Source organism: Scomber scombrus, chromosome 18 (assembly GCF_963691925.1).
Source record: "Scomber scombrus chromosome 18, fScoSco1.1, whole genome shotgun sequence".
Lineage (NCBI taxonomy): Eukaryota > Metazoa > Chordata > Actinopteri > Scombriformes > Scombridae > Scomber > Scomber scombrus.
In genome coordinates this window covers 23,914,534-23,941,953 of record NC_084987.1, presented here as the reverse complement: position 1 = coordinate 23,941,953, position 27,420 = coordinate 23,914,534, and the positions used below count along the sequence as shown (strand labels likewise).

Below are 27,420 nucleotides of genomic sequence, written 5' to 3'. Positions count from 1 at the left end.
ATCTTTCAGGACACTGTTATAAACTTTCCTTCCGCTGCTGAGTTTTCCTCTCCGCTCAAGCTCGGCGGCAGCTGATGTCATCACCTCGTCTCACCCTCTCCAGCCTTTTCCCGCCCGTGAATACCAAAGAACAGAGATGTAAGAGTGTCACCGCAGCTCACCTTTCAAACGTTTCATCCAGCTTCTCGTTGTGATATAAATAATCAGTTTATTTACTCCACATGCATGAGTACAAAGAGCGGAAACACTTTGGACAGTCCACTAGTCTACTGCAGACCCAACATAGATTCACTGAAATCTTAACCATGAGCACAAAATCTAAACCTGGCATGTCACGTAGCTGTAATCTTCAGATATATAAGATAGTGGTTGTTGGTTAAAACCATAATCTGGTAGCCAGAACCCTCAGTGGCTGAGGGTTGGTGAAAACCGTTTTTCTATGGTGCACCAGTCACAGGTCGCTACAAGCCCCTGTTGGCCCTCTCTGTCTGTCTCCTTGTAGTGTTCAGACACATTCTTCTCTGACACCTGGAAGCTGAAGGCTCAGCACAGGAAGGTAAGAGCCTAAACAAACACGGAAGCTGTCCTGCAAGATCTGTGGTTCGGGTCCACACCCTGCACGTTTGTGGGTTCAGTTAAACATGATATGATAATGTGGATGTCCCTTACCTACTATAAGTCATATACTTTACTCACTAGACTAGTATGGTGGTCGTGAACTGTCAATGCACTGTAACTTAAGAAAACACATGCAACATATTTTTCTAAACTGAGAAAACACAAATTAATACAAAAACACTTGATATCATAATGTGCTTCAGCTTTTATTTAATATGGTTAATACAAGATTATATTGTATTATGCATTGCTTAAAGGCGGGGCCCCAGACAAACCTATATTTCGTAACACAGTTCTATTGGTTTGTGAAAATTTTTAATGTTTTCTCACTATGATTTTTCCCCTTAATGTTGTCAAATTGATGAAGATTTTGTTAATTTATATGTTTTCTGTGTTTTTGGATGTGTATACTCAAATGGGCTTGTTGGATAGCTTTGGGAATCCCCTCCCCAAACACCTTTCTGACGTTGGATCAGGGGAGGTGTGTACAATATGACATTCACACCTACTTAACACAGTGATTGGCCAGCTGTGTGTAGGTGAGAAAGTATCTTTCTGGCCACCATTTGATATTCCTGACATAAACATTTCTGCTATTTTTAATGTTAAAAGCTGCGTAAGGCACCATGGATGCCTATCAGACCAGAGTGTCTAAAAATATACATATTTAAACTGGCTTCCAACATGGTGGACAACACATCGTTTAAACCAGTTCTGTTAAGTTGAAGTATGTTGAGCTTTCAAGGCCACCGTAGGAAAGGGAAACGTGTGCGTTTGTATGAACAAATACAGTATATCTAAAAAACAAAACATAAAAACATCAAGGTTTTATAGGAGTTATGTGCCAGACTATTTCTTGGTTGGGCCCAGTAACTTCCTGGAGTGTGCTGGTTTTCTGGCAACCTTTCTGGAACTAGAAGACTCCAGGAAGTTGCTGAACCAGACCAAGAAACAGTCTGGCACATATTGTAACCACAGCCATTTACTCTTTGGTTTTTGTACAGATTAAAGGGTAACTACCGTACATCATACACACCCGGGGCTTTATTCCGTGTATTAGCTGTTGCTTAGCTAAAGTATAAAGACCTGAACACTGGCTAACTGTAGCCTCAGCTTGTGCTATAGCAGAATTTCAGTGTGTAGTTACCCTTTAAACAAACAAGATAAAACATGTTAGTTAGCGATTATGATTGCTACATTTGGACAGAGTCAGGCTAGCTTTTTCTCAGATGGATGTATGAAGAAAACTGGATACCGCATTGGAGGCGGGGCCCTGTTTATTCCTATAAACGTTGCTCAGTGGCCCATCAAGCCAACAAAGCCACTTCCTGCTGTAAAGAAGTAACCAGGATGAAAACATACTAGCTGTGACGATGTTGCCCTCCAGCTAACCTGAATGGGGATAAATCCAATTAAATCTCTAGATTTCGGAGAGTGCGGAGGTTGTGATCCTCAACAAAGTGTATTTACAGACGTCTTTTTCTCAAGTCCATGGGAAAAAGTCGTTTTAGGTCAGTGTGCATGAATTGACATTGTAATTACATGGTTTGGCCACTATGTCAAATTTGCCTCAAAGCCCCGACGCCGTTCCTGTACCCAGCTCTCCTTCCATGGTGTCCCCCCCTCTTTCCAGTCTTTGTGCCAAGCTAAGCTAAGCTAACTGGCGTCTGTCTCTAGCTTCATAATTACTGTACAAACATGACGGCAGTATCAATCCTCTCATCTAGCTCATGACAAGACAGCGAATAAGCATATTTCCCGAAATGTCAAAGTATTCCTTTGACGTATAGACATGAGATTGATATCAATCTTCTCTCGGAAAGAAAGCAACAGAGGGTATTTCCCAAACTGCTGAACAATTTCATTTTAATGACCAAACATCTGACATGAGATTGCAAAGAAAACATTCTAAGTATATTCATATTTTATGGTCCTAGTTTGGCACTGGAACATTGTTTGAACGTTTTCTCTGTGTCTTCTTCCTCATCACGCCCTCTTTTTGTTGGCTAACCTGTGGGTTTGGTTAGTTGAGAGCCTGGAGAGCAGCTTGTTTGTCATACACACGCACACACACACACACACACACGCACGCACACGCACACACACACACACACACACATACATGCACACACACTCCTCCCCTCTGACTGTGTGCCACATGAAAGCAGCGTACAACCGTCTCTCTCTGTGTCAGTGGTGTGTTATTAGTATCCAGAGACTCCAGAGTGTCTGCTGCACTGTCACCTCCCACAACCTCCTTTACACGCACTCTGTCTGTCTGTGTGTATGTGTGTGTGTGTGTGTGTGTGTGTGTGTGTGTGTGTGTTTCTATAATATATAGATGGGTGCAACCTGTATCTGTTCTCTGACTCACTCTCACAGGCGCACCAGGAAAGCACTGTCAGCACTTCCAACACCTTTTTGTGTGTGTGTGTGTGTGTGTGTGTGTGTGTGTGTGTGTGTGTGTGTGTGTGTGTGTGTGTGTGTGTGTCTGTGTCTGTGTCTGTGTGCTGTTTACTATACTGCGTTCACACGTAAATACATAAAATAATACACTCGTAGATGATTAAAATATAGAAACTTTATTTAAAATGCTCCTAATGCACAGATTGATGTGCCTCTTTTGCTCTACAGTTGACACTATAAATAAAAGACCTGAGTGCGGCACGTGTTCATAAAATATATACAAACTTCTTTTTCAAATGTTTCAGCACCAACTTTTTTCACTTTTGCACTTGATAGTTATTTTTTGCATACTAGAACTTTGCACTGTTTATGTGCAGCAATTAAAGGGCTACGATTTTACAGGGTGAGCTTCGTAAAGTTTGAGAAAATAACCCCTGAAGATGTCATAGTACAGACCCCAAATTCATAAAAGAGAGAAAGATGTAGGCATTAACCAGGCAAGGAGGATCTAATGAAAGACACGGCTGAGTCCGACTTATTCTGTGGAGACTAAAAGTCAGGATATTTTAGCCTCTGCTGATAAGATATTGGTCATTCCTTTTTTTGTGCGTCTCTAACATGTCCTTCAATTTTTTGGAAGTGAGACACTAATATCTGGAATAATAGAGTTTTTAACCAAAATTATCTTCCAAAAATCAGTTGGCTCTTTTGTTTTCTTTCCACTGTGTTGTTGTTCTCCGTGCCAAAACTGGCTTAACCAAACTGCTGCTGATGCCGGCGTTATGATGATATTTTGACATGCAGCCATGGCAACACTGACAAATTATGCAGTCTTCAAATACACATCAGCAACACATCGCTTATGTGGCATGCAATGCTCCCTGTGGTCTAGAAAAATTTGGCTTCATGAGTCTTTAGTGACTGGAGAAGATCAGCTCAGGGTCAGGTGGGAGGGGCATTTTTTGCAGGTCAACCAAAAAAGCTGCTCTCACATCTGAAATTGAGTTTGATTCCATTTCACAGCTCTAATAATGATCTTGATTAGCATGTAACAGGAATTGCTGTCATTTTTTTAAAGCAAAAATGCCAAACATTCTTCTCAAATGCAAAGATTTGCTGGTTTTCTGTCTTTTAGCTAAAAATAGAATATTTTCAGGTTTTAGACTGTTAAACAAGATCTAACATTGTGTGTACTAAGCAGTCATGAAAATAATTGCTAGTTTAATTAATAATATTTTAAAAATCACGAGTCTTAGCCAAATCTCAACAACGTGAAATTAAAAGCCCAACTCAAAATTTGCAGTGACGTTCTTGTCCACTATTGTGTGTAAACCTTTAATCCCAGCCTCACCTCCACACCACGAACACCAGCACCAGCCTGAGCTCCTTACCGGCAGCCCCAGTTAAATAAAAGCCTCTAGACAAAACATAATATATGGATGCAAGCATGCTTTGGACAGCACTTTATGAACGGCAGGTGAGATGCAGTACAGCCACGGAAACAAAGAGTCCATTGAATGCCCATGATGTTCTCACAACATATTCCAAGTGAAACATGTTTAAATTCAGTGATTAAAGGGTTGTATTTTTTCATTTGTGCTATTTAAAGAAATAGATGCTATTGGAAACACCCTCTAATGGTTGATTTCAGTGTCTCTCCAGGGTTGGTCTCCTCTGCTGATATCGATGTATTATAACAGGTCATCAAGCATTTTGCTGTTGTCCACTTTGAACACGGCATCTGACCACAGTTACACCAAACAGTCACTTAAAGTTTGCCGTGCTGGTGTGGTGGGCTCTGATTTGCCTAAAAGCTAAAGGAGATATTCAGTAGTACTCAGTTTTAGTGTTTTACTGCTGCGTCAGAGACCTTTCCAACCGTGACAAGAATCGCGAGGGAAAGATTGAATCCATGGAAGTTTTTTTGGCATAAATACGTCTTGTTTAAAATATTAAATATTACAAAAAAAAATATTATCAGTTATCAGTGATGTCAAACAAAAATGTCAGTATTGGCCTTGGCCTTGGAAAACTCACATCAGTGGCTCTATTCTCCACTATAACTTCTATGTTAGAAGTTCATAAACTTCATAGTTGTGGAGAACAGGGTAGCTGAGGACAGCACTTGTTTTCAATCCACATTTACTGTAGAACAGCCTGCTTTACAGCATGTGTGTCAGGTTTTATAGTCATGACTTGTGTCTGATGATCACCGTCAGGTGTTTCTGGTCACAATAGTGCTCCGAACAATCCCTGCGGTGTTTTTAAGTGCAGGGCTCCAGTCAAACTGTGCTGCAGTGTTTCAGAGTCAGTAAACGGCTCCCATGCTCTGTGTGGCTGGCGGCGCTGCTGATGGTGTGTGGTGCGTCGGGCCCGACTGTGCCAGACCTAAATGCGCACCCTGCTGCTGGTACCAGTTCTGGTGCGTGTACTCCCCCATGTAGACGGGCGAGGAATCAACTGGAGGCGGATATGGATCCTGCCCCCTGCTGGTAGGATCCAGCATTGCATTATTCTTGATGCTGCTGCTGCTGCTGTTTGCATTAGTGCTGTTGCTGCTGTTGTTGTTGGTGGTGGTGGTGTTACTGTTGCTGTTGTTGTTGTTGTTTTCCCACACAGCTGGGGATGAAGGAGAGTTGCAAGCCATAGAATCGCTGGCATCTGGGCTGTGCTCGAGAGGAATTTCCCCCAGTGGAAACTCTCCATTTTTGTAGAGCTTCTTAAACTTGGAGCGACGGTTCTGGAACCAAATTTTGACCTGAAAGGAAGGGCATTAAATGTTGAGGCAACTTAAAGAAATGAAATAATCGGAAAATATATAAATTGATCTTTTTTGGTCATTTAGGAGCTGTGTTCACTTAACACACTTAACTGATGTCACATTAAGTTGTTATGATGAACGTGAACATCCAGTAGTTCAGTTATATGGAATCATGTTTCTGTCCACATAAAATATGTTGTACAATAGTCACTCGTTTTAGCTCTGGTTTGGTCTTCATCTACTCAGTCGGGGAAATATCTGGCTCTTTAGCAGCTAAATCCTCCATTATGACACTAAAATAGTGATGTTGCATTCCATAAAACCAAAACAAGGAGCTGAAAGACCCTAACAGAGCTGAGGGGAACTGCAGTGTTCTCCTTTTTAGCAGCTTTAGCTTGTATTTAGCCGCTTTTAGATAATTGTCTTAGTTTCTTTTGCATACATTCTACTCATATAAATCTTGTTTTAGCTAATGAACCCACTGTACACCACCTTCTCAGCACCAAACAGCAGATACACAAAGTTAGCGACTACTTGGTGAACACAGTGTAGCATTTAGCGGCTACTCTCAGTAGATAACGGAGACCAAAGCAGAGCTAAAAGGGAAGTAAATATTGAACTGACATTAATCATGGCACCAGACACACGATTCCAAATGTATGGTAACGTTGTTCTGGGTCTGCTTGATATGTAAATAAGCAACTGTTTAATAACACATCTGCCATATCAGTTTTATGAGGTCGTAGTATTTAATGTTTCTTTTTACGAGGTGTTGATATTTCGTGTTGTGTTCTGCCAACAAATCTGTTGATGTATTCATAGTCTGTTGGTTTGCTTTGGTGACTTGGTACCTTTGATAACTAGGAGGTACAATATTTATCCATTTTACCTTCAGTTCTGTTATTCCTCAAATGCAACCACTTGCTACTACTTTCTAACATTTGTCTCCAAAAAATAATAATTCTGTCAAAATATATGTAGTAAAGAAAGCAAGACATTTTACTAATGATATATGAGGCAGCTATATGTAATATTTAACTGCCATATAGCACAAGACAGCCAACTACGTAAGAGCTGTCAGGGGCCACGTGGAAGTCTTTTACTTGTAATATTGTATTATGTGAGCTAACAATGCAGTTATTTGTAGAAACAACATCTATGAGGGCATCAAACCAAATGACATGACAGTCACCTTTCAAGTGGGGCTGAGCTTGCGCCTCTGTTTTCTTAGAGCTCGTGTATGTAACACAAGCATAATACTGAACAATGATTTACAGCAGCGCTGACAACACAACCCGCACCACAAGTTTTGCCTTTTATCACTCGAGCGAAGATAATTCATGTGTTAGTAAATCATTAGGGCAGAGAATGACTGCGTAAACCAGACCTGACACCACAGTAACAACTCTGAGCAACTGCCTCTGATTACTGTCTGAGATTCTGGCAAATGTATTATTATTTAGCACATTTCTATTCTACTGTATGTGTCTACTGTTGTGTTCTATTCTTTAGGCTAGCCTAGTACAGTATTGCAATGTACCTTACAAAGTATATTCTACTATTCTGTTATCCTCATAGATCATTGAGATTATATTTTATTGATACTGTGTTTCTCATAATGTCCAAACTTTGAACATTTGTAGACCTTTTCAGCTCTTCTTCAACCTCTTCATACGTATTCATATTTTCACCAAGAAGCTTCAGTTCTTTGTCAGTGATACTACTGTAGTTGAAGTATCATGCTCTTTCCACTTTTTTTGGATTTGTGTGTCTTGCGTGGAATGTTTAAACCTACAGTGACATATCGTAAATAGGTCCACTACGTTTGATTACTTTTGGCTTTACAAACTCAACGGGAATGTCTGCTCTTACCTTCTACACATTTTTACTTTTTTAACTGACATCTCAAAAACTTTAACTGATATTTGAACTACTTTCAATCCCTACGTTTCAATGTATCAGCTCAAATTTCAACTGTTTACAATCTACAAACTTTAACTACTTTTGGCTCTACAAACGCTCCTTATCCTCTACACATCAACTGATACATCTACTCATTTTTTCTTTTTTTAACTGACTTCTACTGAACCACTTTCAACCCTTACATATCAGCTCACACTTCCAACAATTTACACCTAAACTACCTCAGTTGCTTTCAACATTTACGGTTAATTTGCTATCATGCTTTAACTCTTTAAATGACAGTTCAACTGTTTTCATTCTTCACATTTCAACTACTTTGTGTCTACATACAAACTGACATTTTGAGACACTTCAAACCCTTTCAGCGCTTCAACTTTAACTGACACTGCAACTACTTTCAATGTCTACATACAAACTGATATTTCAACTGCCTACATGGCTTCAAAAGACACTTCCAACCCCTTTAGTGCTTCAACTTTAACCGACACTTCAACTGCTTTCAGCGTTTCAACTTAAACTGTAACTCCCATTCAATACCTCACTTACATTTTTTTCAGAAAACTTCTACATTATCTTTTATTTACTGCACTAACTGATGTTTCTGGTAGCCTTACCTGTGTCTGTGTGAGCCCCAGCTGTGCAGCCAGCTCGGCCCGCTCTGGCAGAGCCAGGTACTGGGCCGACTGGAATCTCCTCTGCAGGACTGCCAGCTGGTAGCTGGAGTAAATGGTCCGCGGTTTGCGGATCTTCTTGGGCTTCCCGTTGACCATCCGCACCTCCACGTCTGGTTCCTCTTTCACTACAGGAGAAAACAGTACAAATGTAATATTCCTGCAATATCCTATAGAGACCTTTTGGGTGTTTACAGTCACATCTTGGCATGTGGTGGTAATGTCACCTTCTTCTTCTCTGATCTCATAAAATGCAACACACACACACACACACACACACACACACACACACACACACATATACACACACGTCTTTTTCACCCTAGCACATCTATTTTCTCCAAACAATGGAACAAACTTGTATTAGGTCTGCGCAAGGCAGACTGTGCAGCAGAGGTTGTAGCAAAAATAGCCACGGCCGCTACAACCCCGAAATTTCAAAGAAATTCCGCCAGCACTCCGAGCTTATAATTTTGGTCTGAGTGTCTCCCACAGCCGGGGAGGGAGACAGAGATTTATAGGTGCTTTTCATGTAGCCTGGAGGCCTGCTTGTATACATCGCTCCCTGTTAGTGATGTTATTCTTGTATCCAATTTCTTTTTTTGTCTTTGTTATATATACAACCAACCTCACTAAAATACAGTATACTTGTTTACACTTGATCAACACATACTCTATATTATTTAGTACCTTAAAGTGGGAAATAACACATTATAAAAAAACTATTCACCATACGGTTTATGTGTAGTAAATAGAATACAGTGAATTACAATATTAAATATATGTTTACATTTACACTTAATTACAAATTGTATGTAATATGTTTTAATTTGAACACATTTAACTTAAGATATTTTAATGAATCATAATCTATGATAAGGATTTTAAAATGGTTAAATATATTGTCAATAATTATTATATCTATTACAAACTAACATATACTAATTCATATATTGACAGAGACTCAGGTTATGTAATGTTAAGTTATAATTATGACTTTGTATTACCATTGCGGACACTTCCATGATTCTATGTTTGCTATTTTTCTCGGAATTTGGTTTTTTTTTCACCGTGGTGGGGGGTTAGCATTCTACAATTAAGAATATACACATGGTGAGTATTTTAAAAGACACATTCTACTATTTTTAGACTCAGTATGTTCAAATTGGACGACTTTTTTTTTTACCAAAAGAAAAACAGAAATTAAGGATTTAGTCTCCAGGCTTTTAATGTGGGGGTAAGTTTTAAACATAATTTAGACCTTTAGACATTTAAAAATATATATAGATACATGTTTTCTGTATTTAAAAACATCTACATTTCTACATCTTTATACAAATATACAAAAAGTTATTTTTAAAAAAGTATAAATACCTTCTGGTTAGTGTCAGGTTCAGATTTTTTTTAATGATAAGATATTCCTTTATTAGTCCGACAGTGGGGAAATTTATATTAGGGGGGTGGGGATACTCAGTATTTGTACAATCCTGGTTACGGCCCTGTTTCTGTACCTCAATATTTATGATTTAATTTGTTTATTCACATTCACATTAAGTGTCTTCCTTGGCACAAACATTGGTCTTATCATGTGGTTCATGTTTATCACCAATTATTCATCTATATGTATTCATGAAAGAAATGATTCACGTATTGATACGTTTGTTTATTTCGTTTATTTGTCGGGGTGGGGCTTTGCGTGATAAGGACGATTCAAAGGCCAAGGTTGATTGACATGTCGTGACACCTGATTGTGCGTGGCTGTGGGCCAAAGTCCCCCGGGGCCATTTCCAAGAGTCAACTCCCAACTGGAATGTCAAAAACAGTACACCAGTCTGTCGGGTTTGTTTTCCCTCTGTAGTTCGCACCTTCCAAGCTCAGAAGACAGAAGCAGGGAGAAAAAAGCTGTGGAACGCAGTGACGTTCAAAAGCCTGAAAGTGGACATGAAGAGCTATAATTATGTTTATGTTGTTGAAGTTGTTGTGATATTACTGTGAGGTCTGTGTATTGAGTTTATGACCTTATGGCATCAAGTTTCCTATGACAGTCCTGAGGGAAGTCTTTATCTATTATTTATATCATGTATACAAATAAATGATTGTACAACTTGTTTATCTAGTTCATCTGGAAACAGACTGGTTAGGTTAACCATTCAGTGTACCGAAATGTATTGTCTGTTAATTGAATCAGTTCCTTATTCCTGATATCGGTGAAGTTGTGAAGTTGAAATGGCAATGACTGGAACGGGGCCATGGCTACCCTCCATTTTCCTATCAAAATAGATTCTCAAAGAAGTTCAAAGACAGAGGATGAGAGGATGACCAGGCGAGCCCACAGGTCACCCCCACCCACCACCCCCCACTACTGCTCTGCTCTAAAACTGAAGGTCACTAGATTATTATTTCTTCTGGCGACTTGTAACACAGCACTGATGAACAAGTTGATGAACATGGATGAACATGGAACACTGTTAAGGAGGAGAGTGCAAATCTAACCTCTCTGTAAGAGCCTCATCAGCCTAGAATTTCAAATTTCTTTAAGGCTTTACAGTTGGGAATTTAACAGGTTATTAACCCCGAATGCTGCTATTCCTGAACAAATATAGTGTTTCACCTTAAGTATTGAAAATATAGATGTCAGCCCTCTAACATGACAACATTATTATTTGATCATAATTGATGGAGATTTAGAATAATGGAGCATCGGTTAAATGTTTCAAACATATGTGGCTATGAGATGTAGTTTTTAAAGTTTAGGTGGTAGTTTAGTGGAGTTTAAGAGGCAGTGGAAAACTTTGACCACGTCCAACAAAGAAAAAGAACTCGTGCGTGCATAAAACTGCAATTACTGGCTTTATATGGCTAGACGTGAGCACTTGCCATACATCAGCTTCAGGTGGTTACTGTGGCTTTTCTCATTGTTGAAGAAGATGGTGATGATGTGTTGGGTTGAAGTTGTATTTTGATCTCAAAATTGTTTCCACTCTAAATTGATATAAAATTAACGTAAGAAATAAGATGTTATTTGCAAAGTGTTGGAACTTTTTTGGGTACTTACCACTGTCTTGCAGCGTTGCCTGCATCTCCCTGCTGAATGCACCGTGCTCTCTGTAAGTTGCATGTGGGTACGGGTATTCTGCTTTGCCGACCGGGTAGGCACCGCCGGGACCCATCCCGTTCAGGTTGTAGTGGTGGTACGCGTACGGGTTCATGTGCTGAGCTGAGTACTGCTGCTGCGCCGCGTAGAAATCCTGCGAGCCGTGGAGCGCGCTCTGGCCGCTGTAGAAACCCATGTCTGTGGATGAGGACTCGGGAAGGGTCGGGGAATCCTTGGTGGCCGAGATGGAGCTCCCAACCACGGGGAGGGAAGGTTTCTTCTCCTCGAAGACAGGTGATGGTTGCCCGTTCATGTTGAGGCGTCTTTGATGTTTGCTCTGAAGTCTAAACCGGGAGTGTTCAGAGACACTCACAGTCTGGAGCTGGCGTTCCCAAACTCCCTTGACGCAGCAGCCAGGCTGTCCACCGTGGCGGCGCCCAACCCAACTAGAGCTCCTAATTACAGGGCGCGCCGAGCTGAGCCGAGCCGGGCAGGACAGAGGGAGTGGATGTCTCCTTCTCATTGGCTCGCATGCTCGCTCCCTGCCTCTGCCCCGAGGCCAAGAAAGCACTGACTGTCGCCTGTCTGGCTCCCTTCTTCTCCCCACAGAAACCTCCAGTAAGCCTCTCCTCACAGGCTTGCACCAGAACGCATAAACAGTTGGCAAAGCCTGTAAAGTCCTCTGACTTTTAACTCACATTCACCTCGATGTGTGTCGAAGACTAAACGACAAACACGAGTGATTGTCAGCAGAGAAGATAAAGATTTACCCATCAAACTGCGCGTAATGGAGTTGTGATAAGGAGTGTTTATGTATTAGCTTTAAGGATCTGCTTTTATTCATATGCAGATCCAGAGCCAAGCACACATGCTGGGAGCTATCTACAGTTAATCAAGGCTTATTTTAGAAAAGGCTTTTACCTCTTTACATGTGTTGACATGGGCCCCGGGCTTCTCCCATGCCTCAGGGGAGAGAAACAACCTGCAATAAACATTTAAGCACATGTGTACCACTAAACCCTCACTTTGAAAACAATAAAAAGAAAAAAAATGAGAGAAAACTTGTCACAAACCGAACTACTAATATAAACTGATATTTAAAAAACAATTTAGTGCTTGAAAAACTTCCCTGATATGCTGGTGTTGAATTCAGGTCAGTACCACACTCTCGCCACCGGGTGTCACTGTTGACCCGCTCGAATGCCTTAAATGAAAATGGAGATATTGAGGAAATAGTGGCAACATCAGGAGCTTTTGACTCGTTTATATCAAACCAACAGGTGCATTAAACACACTCATTTAAACCTAATTGTAAAAACACATCTGAATCAAATAAGAAAGGGTTGTTTTGATCAGGGCAGCCACAAACTAAACTTGAGGAGAAAAAAAAAGTTTATGGGTAAAATACATTTTAAATAAAACGTAGCCGTTTCCCATACTTCTCTAATTTTAAGTGGACATGGTCAACATCATTTCAGCCATAGGTGTTCTTAATCAGGTACAGTGAAGTTTAAGAGGTGAACACACCTGTATTCAGTTTGGGATTAAATGTCTCCTGATTAGAATATTTAAATCTCTTGAGTGTGATCATAACACTTCCATGTGAGTATTACACCCAATTGTATGCTAAAAGTGTGTCAAAAAATACTTGAATATAAAAGTAGAAACTTGATACAGTGTCCCAATATTTTGAGATAATTTAGCAGATCTATAGATAGTCTCATCAGTCTCAGTTCCCATTATTAACATACAAATCCAGTTCTCTCTGGTCACATGAAGACATGATGGGTCATCCTGTTGGCTCATAGAAGTGGTTGAATCAGATAAACCTGCATTGGAACAGACCAGCCTCTTCAAATTAATGAGATCTACTTAGATGTACAAAAATAAAGCAAATCAACTCATAAAAAATGTAGCTCCCATAATACATATTAAGTGTATAACCTCATAGCTCATATAATAAAGCAAAATCTGTAAATATATATTTTAAAGGGAATGATAATAGCATGACTGTTAAAACAATCATATCCAAATGAGAATGAGGTCAATAGTATAACTGACATTTTAAAGAAAACAGCTAATATCCTATCAATTAGATCACTTCTATAGGCTACAGCAGATAAGTATGTGACGTTTTAACACTAATTGCCTCAATACAGCTATCTTTAGCTGAGGAAAAACATCTGTCAGTCATGTGAGCATGCAATAAAATACAGTACAACTCAGATATTTACATGAGGAGAGAAAATAGTACTAGTATAAGTAGTTTGAATACATGATGTACTGTATGTATACAGTGTTAAAAGGCAGATTTGCTGCTGTCTGCCAGTGTGAGCATAGTGTTTCATGTACTGACTGCAGATCTGTGTTCACAGCTGGAATTCACTACAGTCTGAGCTGCAGGATGTTAGAAAGAGAAGAGGGAAACAAACAGACAATCTCACACTGCAGTTTCAACCTGATAGGAGATAACACACCACAGCAGGCCTGTAGTCTGCACAACATAAATGCACCAAATAAAGAGGAACTGTATGAAAATGATCAGGGTAGGATGGAGGGGACTGAATCTTATGTTTCAAAAGAACTGGTCCACATTTTAAAGATGTGAAAACTAACACCACTACAAAAGATGGTGATGACAAAAGGAGGACGATTAGTGTCTGAAATCTTGATTTGAAATATTAAGTGTCTATAATGTAGGAAGTAATGAATGATTTCGGACACAGCGAAAGGGATGAGAAAAAGAAAAGTGAAAAGACCATTGCCCCATTTTCTCCTTGGACATTTCCGACAGTAATTTTCCGGCAGTCCCTTAATGAAAGTCAGGAGTGTATACAAATGCAACTATATAGCTATACATGTATATTTTTCCTCAAAACAAATCATTAAAACTAGGGCTGGATATGGTATAAAAATGATGGTACTACTACCAATCCAAGGATCCATAAAGTGATAATGATACCAATTGAGTACTTCATTTGATACCCATTACACATTTTGTGCACTTGCTTTTATCCAGTGTAACAGGCGTGTAGTGTAGCCACTCTTTATTGCGTTTAGGTAGCATTTTGGCTGCTGAACTGGTAAGCTCGCTAACTCAAATTCAGACTTCACCACCAGATAGGTTGTAGCTGTTGTGGCAGTGGGCCAATCGCATTTTGCATTAAACCGAAGAATGCTTGCATTGCATTTTCTAGCTTTGGGTGCAAAAAGGATCGATTGCAGGTATTATTTGATGGATGATGTTTCGATACTACTTGGTGTTCATTGATTTCGGTTGATATCTTAAAAGGTGTCAAGTACCGATACCCAGTCCTAGTTAAAACTAATTAAACAAGTAGAATTTTCTCCTTAGTATCTGTAACATAGTAAATATAACTGGTTACTGCTCTCCTCAGGTGTCACTCACTTTAAATAGATGTTCAGAGCTTTTTTAAGCCTTTAAAGCAAACTGCTACTAGATTCACTAAAGTAATGAAAGCTTAAATGGGGCACAAATAAAAGCAGAAAGGAAAAATCATCTGAACACATTTTCCATATCAGGGATCCTAAAATCAAACAAACTTGCAGGTTTCATTTTTTTTATTAGCATTTGTCTTTCTATATGTCACATATGGTAAACCCTCAAAGTCCTTGCAAAATTAAGTTCCCAGAAATATACAGCTTGATTTTCTCCATCAAACCCCCCCCACCCCCGCACAACCGCCAATCACATCTCAGAATGCAGAGTTCTCTCTCTTCTCTCTCTCTCTGGTCGTGTTCAGACAAGAGCATCAAAAGCACTTTGTGTGTGACTGACCAAGCTCTCTGTTCTTATGTATTATAAAAAAAGGAGGGATGGGGGGAGGTGGAGGTGGGACAGTGTAATTACATCAGGCCTTGGAATGAACAGAGGGCGCTTGGCAAATGTTATATACAAACAGGAAGTGGGAGTGCGAGGTGGGAAGGGGAGGGTGGGAAGGTGTAGGAGACGTCGGACACGATGTCGTCTCCTCCATCTTTCTTCTTCTTCTTGTGGCGTGGTCCCGCGTGGACAGAAGAGCAAAATTCCCTGTAATGGTCCACAAATCCCAGAATGCCTTGAGTGAATGAATGAATGTGAAAGAGAAGGAAAAAAAAGACAGGGGGCTTTTTTTCCCCTCCTAAACCATTCTTCCGGCAGCTAACCGAGCCTCTGTTCTTTCTTCACAACCGCAGAAAAACGAGGGAAATTCAAACATTTTTTTTTTTTAAGTGTCAGGGCTAGTTGGCAAATTTGAACAGAACAGGTAGAATCCGTCTTTCACCCCTTGGTTACCCTCTTTTTCTTTCTTCTTTTTTTTAATAATACATGTATGTATAAGTACTGTATATGTTTTCTTTATTGTTATTTTACAAGATTCCCTGATGGCCAGCGCAGAGAGAAACAGAGGAAGGGGAGGAGAAGAAAAAAAAAAAGAGGAGGGGAAGGAAAAGGGAAGGCTTGTCCCAATTTTACATACAGTAGAAACCAGTGGTGGATAGAAGAGAAGAGAGGAAGAAGGGGGGGGGGACGCAGTGCCTGGATTTGTCCATAGGGAGGAGCACTTTGTGTCAGATCCACCCCAAGTCAGATTGGAAGGAGGAGATAGTGACAGGAGGGGAGGGAGAGCAGAAGGATGGAGGGAGAGGACTGAGGAGAAGGAGAGCGGTGGTTTTGTTGGTTCGTTTGTCCGTCCCCGTCAGTCGTAGTTGTTCCGTGTTGTGGGGTCGTCTTCTGCAGGTTGGTCGGCTGGTTTATTTCGCTGGGTTGTTAAGGTGTTGTCTTTTTGTATGCGTGTGATCTCCTCGTCCTCTCCTCCCCCCCTCTTCCCTCCCGAGGTTGAAAGTGAGCGATAGTTGGAGGTCTGACTGGCCCTCCGTCGCTCCAGAACAGGAGGACCGACGCTCTCGCTCTTTCTGGAGACGAAAAGCAGAGTGAAAAGAATTAACCCTCAGACCGGGCAACTTTTGTCCTCCTGGGTCAAAACTGACCCGGTTGGATTTGAGAGATGTAAAAACTCCACATAGACATTTCTTTTATCTGGACTTTTCCCAATGTGACACACAGTATACAAAATCTATAAAATGCTCAAAGAAACAGTGAAAAAATCTGCGGGTTTATATTTTTGTTCTTTATTTTATTTGGGTATTCTGATTTTTTTTTTTTTTTTACTATGTAAAGTATTATGCATAAAAAGTGCTATACGAAAATAAGTCTGAGTGATTGATTGAAATACATTAAATCAATAGCATGGATTATCCTAATTGTTACCGATCAATGTCTTTACAATTGATTGATAATCTGTAAATGGTTTCAGCTCTGAGATTAACGTCAGTGGTTGTGTTGATGTAATAAAGGAAGAGAATAACAGTTTAATTGTTGCAGCTGTAAACAGAAACAAAAGGTAATTGTGTGTAATAATCCTGTCATAAACTCCACCCTGTCATTTATTGATTTACCACACACACACACACCTTATGTGAGCTTCTTGGCTTTGTTGTAGAGCGAGTCCACCACTTTGCTCATGTTCTGAATGGTTTCCAGGGCCGCCTCGTACGTCTTGTCCACCACCGGCTCTTCGAAGACGATCAGCACGCCTTCACCTTGGTCCAAAATACCTGTCGGTTAGGGGAGTGGGGGAGGGAGGGAAGTAGGGAAGATAAGAGGAGAGGAAGCAGAGAGGGAGAGAAAGAGAGAGAGACACATTTAACAAAACATCTGTTGACTTCCGAGAAAATTAGAAAACTCAATACAGTGTAAATCTGATTTTAACTGCAGGAAACAACAAAACACAGTGTGGTTATAAGCTGAAACTCATTTTTATCTCTTTTTATCTGGTGTGTGCAGACAAACCGCAGACACATACCATGAAACTTCTCGTCCAGAATCATCTGTGATAATTTCCTCTCTACGTCTCCCTGCAAGACAAACACAAGCACATTATGAGGACTTCAGTCTAAACAGCTGAGGACAGGTTGTTATTTTTTTTTTTTTTTTTTTTTTTTAAATTGGCATCTTTTGTGTAATGAAACCAACATAAATGTACAAAATCTTACCTTAGAGAGTTTGATGAGGGAGGAAATGTGTGCCATCTGTTAGAGAAAAGAGACAAGCATGATTAGACACATTTTAAGAACTATTCTTACTATTCTTGGTCTACTTAATATTTATAAGTATATTGTAGAATTTATGTTTAATACAATGCCAGATTATTGATTTTGTTGAAACATGCTTTTTTCTACTAAAGCAGGTACCATTTCCTAAATGAAATACAGGCTAAATGAACATAACTATATTTTAAAGCAGGGATTCCCAAAGTGTAGTGTGCACACCCCTTCTTAATCTAAAAATTAAAAAATGTACATTTTAATAAATAAATAAATAAATAAATGAATAAATGACTGATGCGATCTATTTGCACAAAGGCACAGAGTTAACTCAAGTTATTTTTATCTAGCTTAATTTGATTTTGATTGATGAGTCTGTTTTTTTTTGTTTTTAAAAAAAAAATCTTTTTAAATTTTTATATGTTGTGTGCATCTTTTCATGTGTTTGTTGAGTGTATGTGTTTTTTGTGTGTAAGGGAGAGCAACAAAGTAAGACTTTCATTCCATTGTCTGAACCTCAATGTTTTTACTCTGCATGTGACAACTCAAACGTCTTGAATCAAAACTCTTCAGCTCCTGTCTTTATGTAACTAGCTGGTCTAATCTGCATGTTGAGGACTTTCTGCAGCAGCTCGTCTTTTCTGTTGTGAATGAAGTGAACTGAAGTCTGCAGGGAGTCAGAGCTGCTTTGTTCAACACACAAGATGAGATAGAAGCTCTGATAAAGTGTTTCCCTACGCTTCACATGTTCTTGGAGGCAAACAGTGCGGTTTGGTTAACATGTGAAAAGTCTACATCCCACCTATGGTCACATCTCAGACATGGATTCTCTTCCCTCCCCATCCTACAGCTGAACTGAAGCCACATGTGGATTTTTAGACTGAGGCATTGACAGCGTACACAGTCCTGGAACAGCGGGCCTGGAGGATTTTGATGCATTTTGCAACAACTTATCAGCGTGAGGCAGGTGTCTCTGCTGTGGCACCAGTGAAGAATAAATATCAGCAAAGACTAAATCCTGCTGACAGGGAATTGAGACGTTACCTGTTTTCATCTGCACCAAACATCAGAGCTTTGTGCAAAGATGCAGATCTACCTGTTGCATTAATATATGCGTTACGTATGTATATGGTCATTAGTATTATTATTATTGCAACTAGAATAAATCTCTTTCTCTCTCTGTGTGTGTCTAAAGTCTCAATTAGCCACCGCACACTGAACTGACTTAATTGTGACTTTATTAGGAGCGAACCACACGTTGCTATTTTTGTTGTTTCCTTTGTGAAACGCTCACTTTAATTGTGATGGTCGGTCATGTGACCTGTGTGTATTTATCACACCCGTTGGATGCTCGTGCAGTTTTGATTTGGACTTTTCACTTAAAATAAATAGTGGCTGTGCATGTGGAGTTCTCTTTACTGATATAAATAGGCTGTGTTGCACTTTTTATGAAGGTGGATTGGTCAGGAGTAGTAGTAGTAGTGAAGGGTGCATCACCTAAAAAGTTTGGGAATCGCTGCCTTAAAGCAAAAGTAAACTACACTTTGGTTGCTTTCATGCATGAGTTAGATTTATCTGTCTGAATCCAATCAAACCAGTTAGGTGTGAGTGCCTCCAAAGAGTCTGAATTGTATTGATTTTGATAGAATTTGGTCAGTGTTCAAAGCTTACTGTTCTTTATTAACACTGTATGAAGTCTCCATACTGAAGATGAGGATCTATTTGTGATTGACATCGACGGGATTACCTGAACCCTGGAGAAAGGCTCAATGACTCTGATGAGGTTCTGCTCCAGCAGGTTGTCGTACAGACTGGTCAGATGGGTGCTGATGATGGGGTCATCCCTCAGCTCTGCTTTGTACTCTGTTAGTGCCTTAGGAGGAGGGGCGGAGAAGACCATATTTTATTCTCCGATCACGGCTGTTTCATTCAGAATGTTGTAACATGATCAAGTTTGTCCACGGCATCAAACTGCGCACACAAACCTTTTCAAAGTCTGCGAGCGACCGGTTCTTGCTGGCTAGTGCCACACATTTCAGAGAGTCTGTCTGTAAAGAAAGAAATAAGAAAAAGAAGATGAGTAAAAGGTTAGAATTGATACAGAGGACGAAAATCTTCTACGGAGAGACAGAAGAATGCTGTATAGAAAAACAATCAATAAATACATGCAGGCGATCCAGTATAGACCATTCAAATAATATAATATAATATCCTCTTGCCATTGTCGCTAAATGCTTGCTCATGTGGGAATGTTGGGTCTCTTTAAAATTAAAACTTGAAGAGTACGGTTTAGAACCTGCTCTATGTGTAAAGTGCCTTGAGATAACTTTGTTGTGATTTGGCGCTATACAAATAAAGATTGATTGATTGATTGATGATTGATATAATCAAATGTAAATGGACTGTTTGCTAAATCCGCCCTCCTTAGTTACTGTTACCATGCATGTCATGTGTAATGTAGAGCTAGTTTGTCGTAGTTAATTTTACTCTGACATAAACCTGTTTAATGTTTTATTGTGATCATTTTTTTATTTATTTGATTATTTGTATATTTATACGGAGCCCGTAAAGGGAGATGGTGAAAATAAAATAAAACTTTGGTTTCCCGTGAGCACGAGATGGTTTCCCGTGAGCACGAGATACTTTCTGGTGAGCACGAGATACTTTTTTGTCATGAGCACGAGAAAAGTATCTTGTGCTCACCAGAAAGTATTGCATACACGCATGATGTCTGAAAGAGGAGACATTATGCATTCGTGCAGACATTTAAAACTAATTTTGAAGTCTTGTAGTCTGTTTCGGCGCAAGGGATACACCTCCTTGGATCGCGTAGTTAATTTCATTCATGAACCGTTACAAACATCTGGCCAGCTCTGTGGATATAGGTGGATGTACATAAAATGCAAGGAGAATTAGGACATTAGGCTATTGCTTACTTATGTGACTAAAGTTAACATTTATCTTCACCTTATCATCTTTTAGTTTGTTGATGACACTTTCAGGTATATTTAGCATTTGGAGGAAAGAGAATAAATCCACTTCTGCTGCCATTCTTTGAGCAGCCTGGAGGCTTATGCACAGGAGGCACAACTATCCTTAATTAGGCTACCTTCGGTTTCTCGTGAGCACGAGAAAAGTATCTCGAGCTCACCAGAAATGTTTCTGGTGCTCACGGGAAAACAAAGTTTTATTATATTTTCACCATGTCCCTTTACGGGCTCCGTATATTTATATATATGATAAGGATAAAGTGGGAATTTTTCTTTTTTTCCCTGTTGTTTATTTTGTTATGTATGCTGCCTTGGGTCATGATGTCAGGGGTTAGAAGGTGGAGGGTGGGGGGCTGGGTGGTACAAAAATGGTTTCTCGAGTTGAAATCAGACATAAAATTAAAATTGTAGGAAAAAAGAGTTGTACCTGTCTCCCTGCGTACCGCAGAGCGAGCTTGCCACTGGTGAGGGCCTGAACATCCTCTGGTCTGAAACACAAACAATAGAAAATCATCATCAGACCCAGCAGCAACATTCTGAGTCCTCCCCCACAGAAAAACTCTTTATAATCTAAATTACTAATAATCCTATAGATTACTAGTAATCTATATTAGCAGTGCAGATCAAACTCAAGCATATGTAGCCTAATTCAGCCTGATTGAGAACAACAGCAGGTGCCATTACTGCGTTTTGGCAACTTTTACACTGTTTACACTAAACAACTTCAACAACTAGCAAAAAGCATTATTCTCTGACTCATGGCTGTGGAAGTAAAATAATTCATTATAATAATAGGGCGTTAAAGAAGTGTGCAGAGGTCTGTGTGTGCAGTGGTTGAGTGCTGAGCGGGCGTTTTTTTGCTGACGTTCGTGTTTCTGAGTAGAACGGCACTCACGCTTTGAGCATGATTTTGCAGAGCAGCATGTATTTGAGCACCGTGATGGCTCGGGGGCTGTCGATGGAGTCGTAGCCCTCGAAGGCCTCGTAGAAGTAGGAGTACGCCGTCTTCCAGTCTTTCTCCTCTGCTGCGTGAATGATCCCTGGAAACACACACATACGTTAAAACTGCATTGTGGACAGAAAATAGCCCCTACAGTTTTTTTTCTATGTGACTCATGTATAGTTCTGGATAAAATATTGACGTCTGCCTCTGCAAGAGTTCATTCTGTCTGCTTTGTGTGTGCATGTTGGTCCGGCTTTGTACCTGACTGCATGTCTAAAGCTGCTTGTAGTTTGGGCGGGCAGTAGATGGCGTTGGCGGTTGTCCTGGCGGAGGTGAGGGCAGCGCGGGCCTTGGGCAGGTTGCTGAGCGCGTGGTACGTCTTACTCTCCAGCAGTTGAACCTCCACCAGCAGAGCCTTGTCATCCATCTTCTTCAGCTCCTGCAGCAACTGGGATTCTGGAGGAAAGAATTTAATGAAATCATATCTTAATAATAATAACTTTATTTATATAGCACCTTTCATACATAAAACAAAGCTCCACGTGTTTTACATTTGAAGCAATAAAATAAGAGCAAGTTAAATTCAACATAGGTTAAAAAGAAAAAAAACATTAAATCAAATAAGAGATAAAAGCTAAAAATTTTAATTTAAATTAAAAAATGAAACTAAATAAAAAGTCTAAAATGAAAAAGAAAAAAAACAGATCAACTAAAAGCTTTGCGGTAAAAGTATGTTTTCTTTTTTTTAAGTAGCACGAAAAATTAATTTTAAAAAATGTATTGTAAAAATTCAGCGTAAATAATTTTGCATTAAAAAGTTAGCATGACAAATTTAGTGTTAAGACTTTAGCGTGCGAAATTTATGGTTGAGAAATTTAGCGTTAAAATGTTGCATTTAAAAATTTGGCATACAAAGTTTTGCATTAAAACTATAGCATAAGAAAATGTAGTATACAAAATGTAGTGAAAACCGGCGATGTGCCGCCGCCCGCCCGGAAATTAGACGTATTCTCCCGGAATCTGGAGTGAACGAGCAAGAGCGCGCACTACAGTGACAGCGCGTGTGTGTTTGTGTGACTATAAATGCAGCGCTTGCGAGAACAAAGCTGCAGCTGGAAACACAACAGCTGAGAGGACCGAGTGAGAGGACGTTCCTATAAAGGTCCCGCCTCCAGAAACGGGGCTCATGTCTGTGGTTTGGACCAAGTGTGTCCTACGGATAGTAAATTTGCAATTTGCAATGACTGCAAAGCAGCATAATAAATATGGCAGTGCCATATTGGCACTTTTTTCCATAACTTAAGTTGAAGTTATGCTCTTATTTTGCACAGACAGTATTTACATTTGGAAAGCCATGTTGCATTTATGCATGCATCCAGTGGGGCATCACAATAAAATGAGGCATAATGTGTTAATTCAACAATAGGAGATATGTTATGTTGTTACCTAATAGTTTTGGTGTAAAAAGCCTGCATATATCGGTATCGTGTGATATCGGTATCGGAAATTAAGAATTGGACAATATCGGAATATCGGATATCGGCAGAAAAGTCAATATCGAGCATCCCTAGATTTACTTATTCTAAAATCTTCCAGCAGCTGTCAGTGTCTCAGCTAACAAAATCAATGGCCATTGGCTGGATGAAGTGCAACTGCATCTCTGCTACGGGAGAATGCAAAGCTTGATGGGTGTAGCAAAACTGCTTTGCAAATGTTCAACTGTTAAGCCGCTCAAAAAGAGCGACTGAACACTCACCAAGTTGCAGTGCCTCCTGGAAGCACTTTGTGTCGAAATACAGTGAGATGAGACGAGCCTGAGGACGGAGGACAAAAACAAGCAGGTCAGGGTCAAAAAGTCTACTAGTTATTTTTTAGCAGTCTGCCCATAAACAACAAATGTACATCAATTAGTCTGCCTGGTAAGTCACACTGATCTGCTTATTTAACAACAGCACATTCTGCAGGTTAGATGACATTTTGAAGCAGCAGCATGATATTCATACACAAACTAATGGTGCAGAGTTTGTTATGCATATAGTTAGAATTGGAAGATTTTGACGCTCACATGTTGACATCTAAGTCTCACCTCTAGTGCCTGTCTGAGGAAGGTCCTCTTCTCCGCCTTGGCCCACTCTATGCACTCCAGGCAGAGCTCCACCTCCTGACCCGTGGCGGCCTCCATGTCCAGGAACAAGTCCAGCAGGGAGCGGACCAGCCGGGCTGCTTTCGCCTTGGAGATGGAGTTGAGGAAGGGCCGCACATATTTCAGCAGACCCCCAAGCTCTGAGAGGAGAGTGGGAGGAAGAGAACAAAGCGGCGCAGGAGTATAAATGGAAAGCGGCTGGGAGTTTTTGGTAGCGGCTTAGAAAAATCTGCCAGAGTGGCTGATGGATGCAAAAATGTTCTCTTTTTATTAAACACAGGCTGAAAAGAACACACTGACATTTCTACAGTTTTTACTAAATAAAAACATCTTTAAATCAATACATCACTTTCATATTTCAGTGTGGAACATTACAGGTGGATATCTGGTGATTCAGCAGAAGGTAGGAAGGCCTGCAGCTCAGCAGGCAGCCTTCACTCATTCACTCTCATCTATGTGACAGAAACTCAACAGTTTACTCTACAGTGAGCTTTAATCTGAGATTCTGGACAATTCTGAATCATCATCATTTAGCCTCATTCATCACTGACAGCTGCACTGCTGTAATATTTACATATATAAAATGCTTGTTAAGCAAAAAGTGGTGTACTTTTTTCTGCTTTACTGTGTAAAATTTTTGATATCAATATACAGAGCATATATTTCACACTCAGAGTTTGGACAATAGTGCACTATAAAGCAAATCGGGATTGATTTCCACACAGCTCAGGCCTGTATCACACCAGTTAATTATACACAGGTCATTCTTTCTTCTTTTTCTACTGTTTTATACAACTACAGCATTTTTGATAAAATGACGTCAGTGCACCAAAACAGTAAAACCTCACTGGGAATTTAATCATTATAAATAACTAACTAAATAAATAACAAAAACAAATATAACCAAAAAAAACATGTATGTATATATTTAGAGCCCGACCGATATATCAGTCAGCCGATATTGGCCTATCACAGATATATTGGTATTAATCAATATGCTGTCTGATATGTGTCGATGTTTTTATTTGAAAAAAGTATATTGGCAGTATTTTATGTATATTTAATCATTTTTCTTAATTCAAGTTTAATATATGTATGTTGTGGTTATCTGTGTTTTTTTTAATTCATAGTTAATTATAATGATTAAATTCCCAGCTGTGTTTTTACTGTTTCAGTGCACTGATGTCATTTTATACTGTAAAATAGCATTCCTCAATAACATCTTTATCACAAGTGTTTGATAACCACAGTTGAGGGAACATTACATTACCGATACTGATACATCTGTGATACGTCAATATCAGCTGACCAATATATCGGTCGGGTTATAGTCGGATCAATGCCTGCAACTCACAAATGTGACTGTTTGCAGGAAAAAAGTCTTTTAAACACAACATTCCAGTCTTAACTTGCTGGTTTCAGTAACATTACTACAAGGCATTTTTATTAATAATTCATTTTAGAGCATTTTGCGCAAATACAGCATGCATATGGGTACATTTAAGAAATTATTTAAAACCAAAACATTAGAAAGTTATGTAAGAAGTGAATATGGGGATTTGTGAATTGTTGAAATCAGGTATCTGATATTTATGCTTTTAGTTTGTTATGAAAACCTTTGAAAAAATAAAATAAATAAATTGTTAATTTATTTTACTTTGTCATGTTTAAAAGTCAATGCTACTTACGTAAGTTTTGTTTGAAGAAACTGAATTCATGTTTTTAAAAAGAGTTGACAAAATAAGCTTAGGCTTCAGTCTACACCTTTTTTTCGGTCAAAGAAAATGAAAGAGAATAAAAGAGAAAGAATAAATAATTTGTAAGAGAAACAGATAGGGATGAAGAAAGAATGATGACATATTAATTGTTTTGTTTATATATCCTATCTATATCTATTTCTCTTCTTTTTGTTTTGTTTGCATGAACATCTGTATAAGAAATTATTCATGGAAATTCTTGTGAATTTATTTTGTAAATGATCGGAAAAATAAAAACTTACCTAACCTTCACTATTTCTACTCTCATGTGCATGTGTCAAACCAACAAGATGTTAAAGCCATCATGTTATCAAGTCAAGCAGAACTCCCTCTCTAATGAGGCTCAGCAGGGAAAACGAGTGGATTCCTTTATCCACTTGTTTGACTGACACATTGAGCTTAAGTGAAATGTGTTGCGTGCAAACAGTGGCAGTCTGAGCCATTTGGGCAGGAAGGGAGGCTGAGTTTAACAGTAAATATTTAGATGTGTCAGACACCGAGAGATGCTTAAAGTTGCTGAGTACGCACAGTTAAAACAGCCTGACTGGATCAAGTGACCTCAAAAATGAAAGAGATGCTTCGTTGAACTTATTTCATAAATAAACTCTTACTAGCGAAACCCAACTCCATTCTTAGATGTGAGTAAGTGAATGAACAGTTCCAAAAAAATGGACCCTGAGTCAGAAGTTTCACCCACATGACTTGACTGAAACTTGTGCTCCCTGTTGAATCATTCAATCTTTCTTATGTGAATGCAAACTCAAAAAAAAAAGAGAAGTGTTTAGAGACATCATTGCTCAGTTACCTGCAGCTTGTCCCGTCTTGGCCAGGAGCCCACCCAGCTCCAGGATGCTCTGCTCTTTAACACGCACCGCCTCCTCATCACTCTCCTGGATGTCCCGCTTCACTACAACACACACACACACATATATATATATATATATATATATATATATATATAACGATGATGTAATCTGACCCGTATTGACATGAATCACCGCGATATACAAAACAAGTGAAAACGCTGTGTCTCATGAGGTCAAGGTGTATCACGGACAAGCTGATATGATGGCAAGTGAGCAAGCGGCTAGCCAGGCTGTGACATGTTGGAGCTGTCAAATTAAACAATAAAAAAGGATGACAGCTAGAGAGCTAATGTTTAATAGTCTACAGGCAGCTTCACACGGTGCATAAGCATTAGCAAGGCGCTGTGACAAAGTATGTGAGTTTCACGTTTATGTCACTGCCGGCCTGTCATTATCTGACAAGGCGAGGAATAGTTGCTAACAACGCTCGCTGTCTTTGCTAACGTTAACCGGCCGCCTGTCACACAAGTTGCTGTCAAAATGAATGAGCCGGAGTAGCCTAATGTTAGCTTCTCTGATAAGCGAGCCGGTATGCTCTGCTAGCCAGGCTAGCCCAGTGCTGCTGACTCACTGTGCAAGCACGGAGAAAAAAGACACGGCCACTGCTGGGTTAGCTAACTTAGCTTAGCTGCTAACTTAGCTTAGCAGCTAACGGGCTAACTCAACCGCTCCACGTTTGACTGGGGTGCTGCAGCGTCTGAGCGCAACGTTAGTGTCTTTTATAGTGTTCGCACAGTGTCCACTCTACTTACCTATTGAATGTAAAATATCGATAGAGGCATTCCGGTCTGTCCCAAGAAGAGACTGTGCTCTCTGAAACTCAGCCACTGCCGCGGCTGCCATCTTTCCTCTGCCTGCCTCGCTCCACTCCGTTCCGCCGGCTCCGCCTGCTTGTTTTCCGGTCAGGTCGTTCACAGCGTCGGGACTTTGCTGCCCCCAACAGGCGGTGCTGAGTACTGCAAGAAGTTCTAAAACTGAAACATTTTTATTATTTAAAGGGAAGTTACTAATCACAACGACTAAATCTTCACTGCCTGGTTCAATAACAATGTTACATGGTATGTTTGTTTATTCTATTAGAAGCCAGAAGCAATGTTTCATTGATATAATTAGTGTAAAACTTGCAAGGCAGTATTTTTA

At 39.8% G+C, this 27,420-nt stretch overlaps 2 protein-coding genes across 2 annotated transcripts; both read right to left on the bottom strand.

The window, feature by feature from the left end:
• Positions 1–5,332: 5,332 nt before the first annotated feature.
• Positions 5,333–11,786, bottom strand: LOC134000108 (homeobox protein Dlx3b-like). Its single transcript, XM_062439421.1, has 3 exons — positions 11,435–11,786; positions 8,323–8,507; positions 5,333–5,782 (listed from the first exon to the last, which is right to left on the bottom strand). The coding sequence occupies exons 1-3, from the start codon at positions 11,784–11,786 to the stop codon at positions 5,333–5,335; spliced, it is 987 nt and encodes a 328-aa protein (XP_062295405.1).
• A 3,251-nt stretch (positions 11,787–15,037) lies between these two features.
• Positions 15,038–27,133, bottom strand: LOC134000101 (26S proteasome non-ATPase regulatory subunit 11A). The gene is made up of 13 exons (XM_062439414.1): positions 27,033–27,133; positions 26,220–26,321; positions 23,601–23,797; positions 23,271–23,328; positions 21,776–21,970; positions 21,467–21,611; positions 20,999–21,059; positions 19,567–19,629; positions 19,329–19,454; positions 17,531–17,566; positions 17,341–17,392; positions 16,947–17,092; positions 15,038–16,390 (listed from the first exon to the last, which is right to left on the bottom strand). The coding sequence occupies exons 1-12, from the start codon at positions 27,121–27,123 to the stop codon at positions 16,950–16,952; spliced, it is 1,269 nt and encodes a 422-aa protein (XP_062295398.1). The 5' UTR covers positions 27,124–27,133; the 3' UTR covers positions 15,038–16,390; positions 16,947–16,949.
• Between the last annotated feature and the right edge of the window lie 287 nt (positions 27,134–27,420).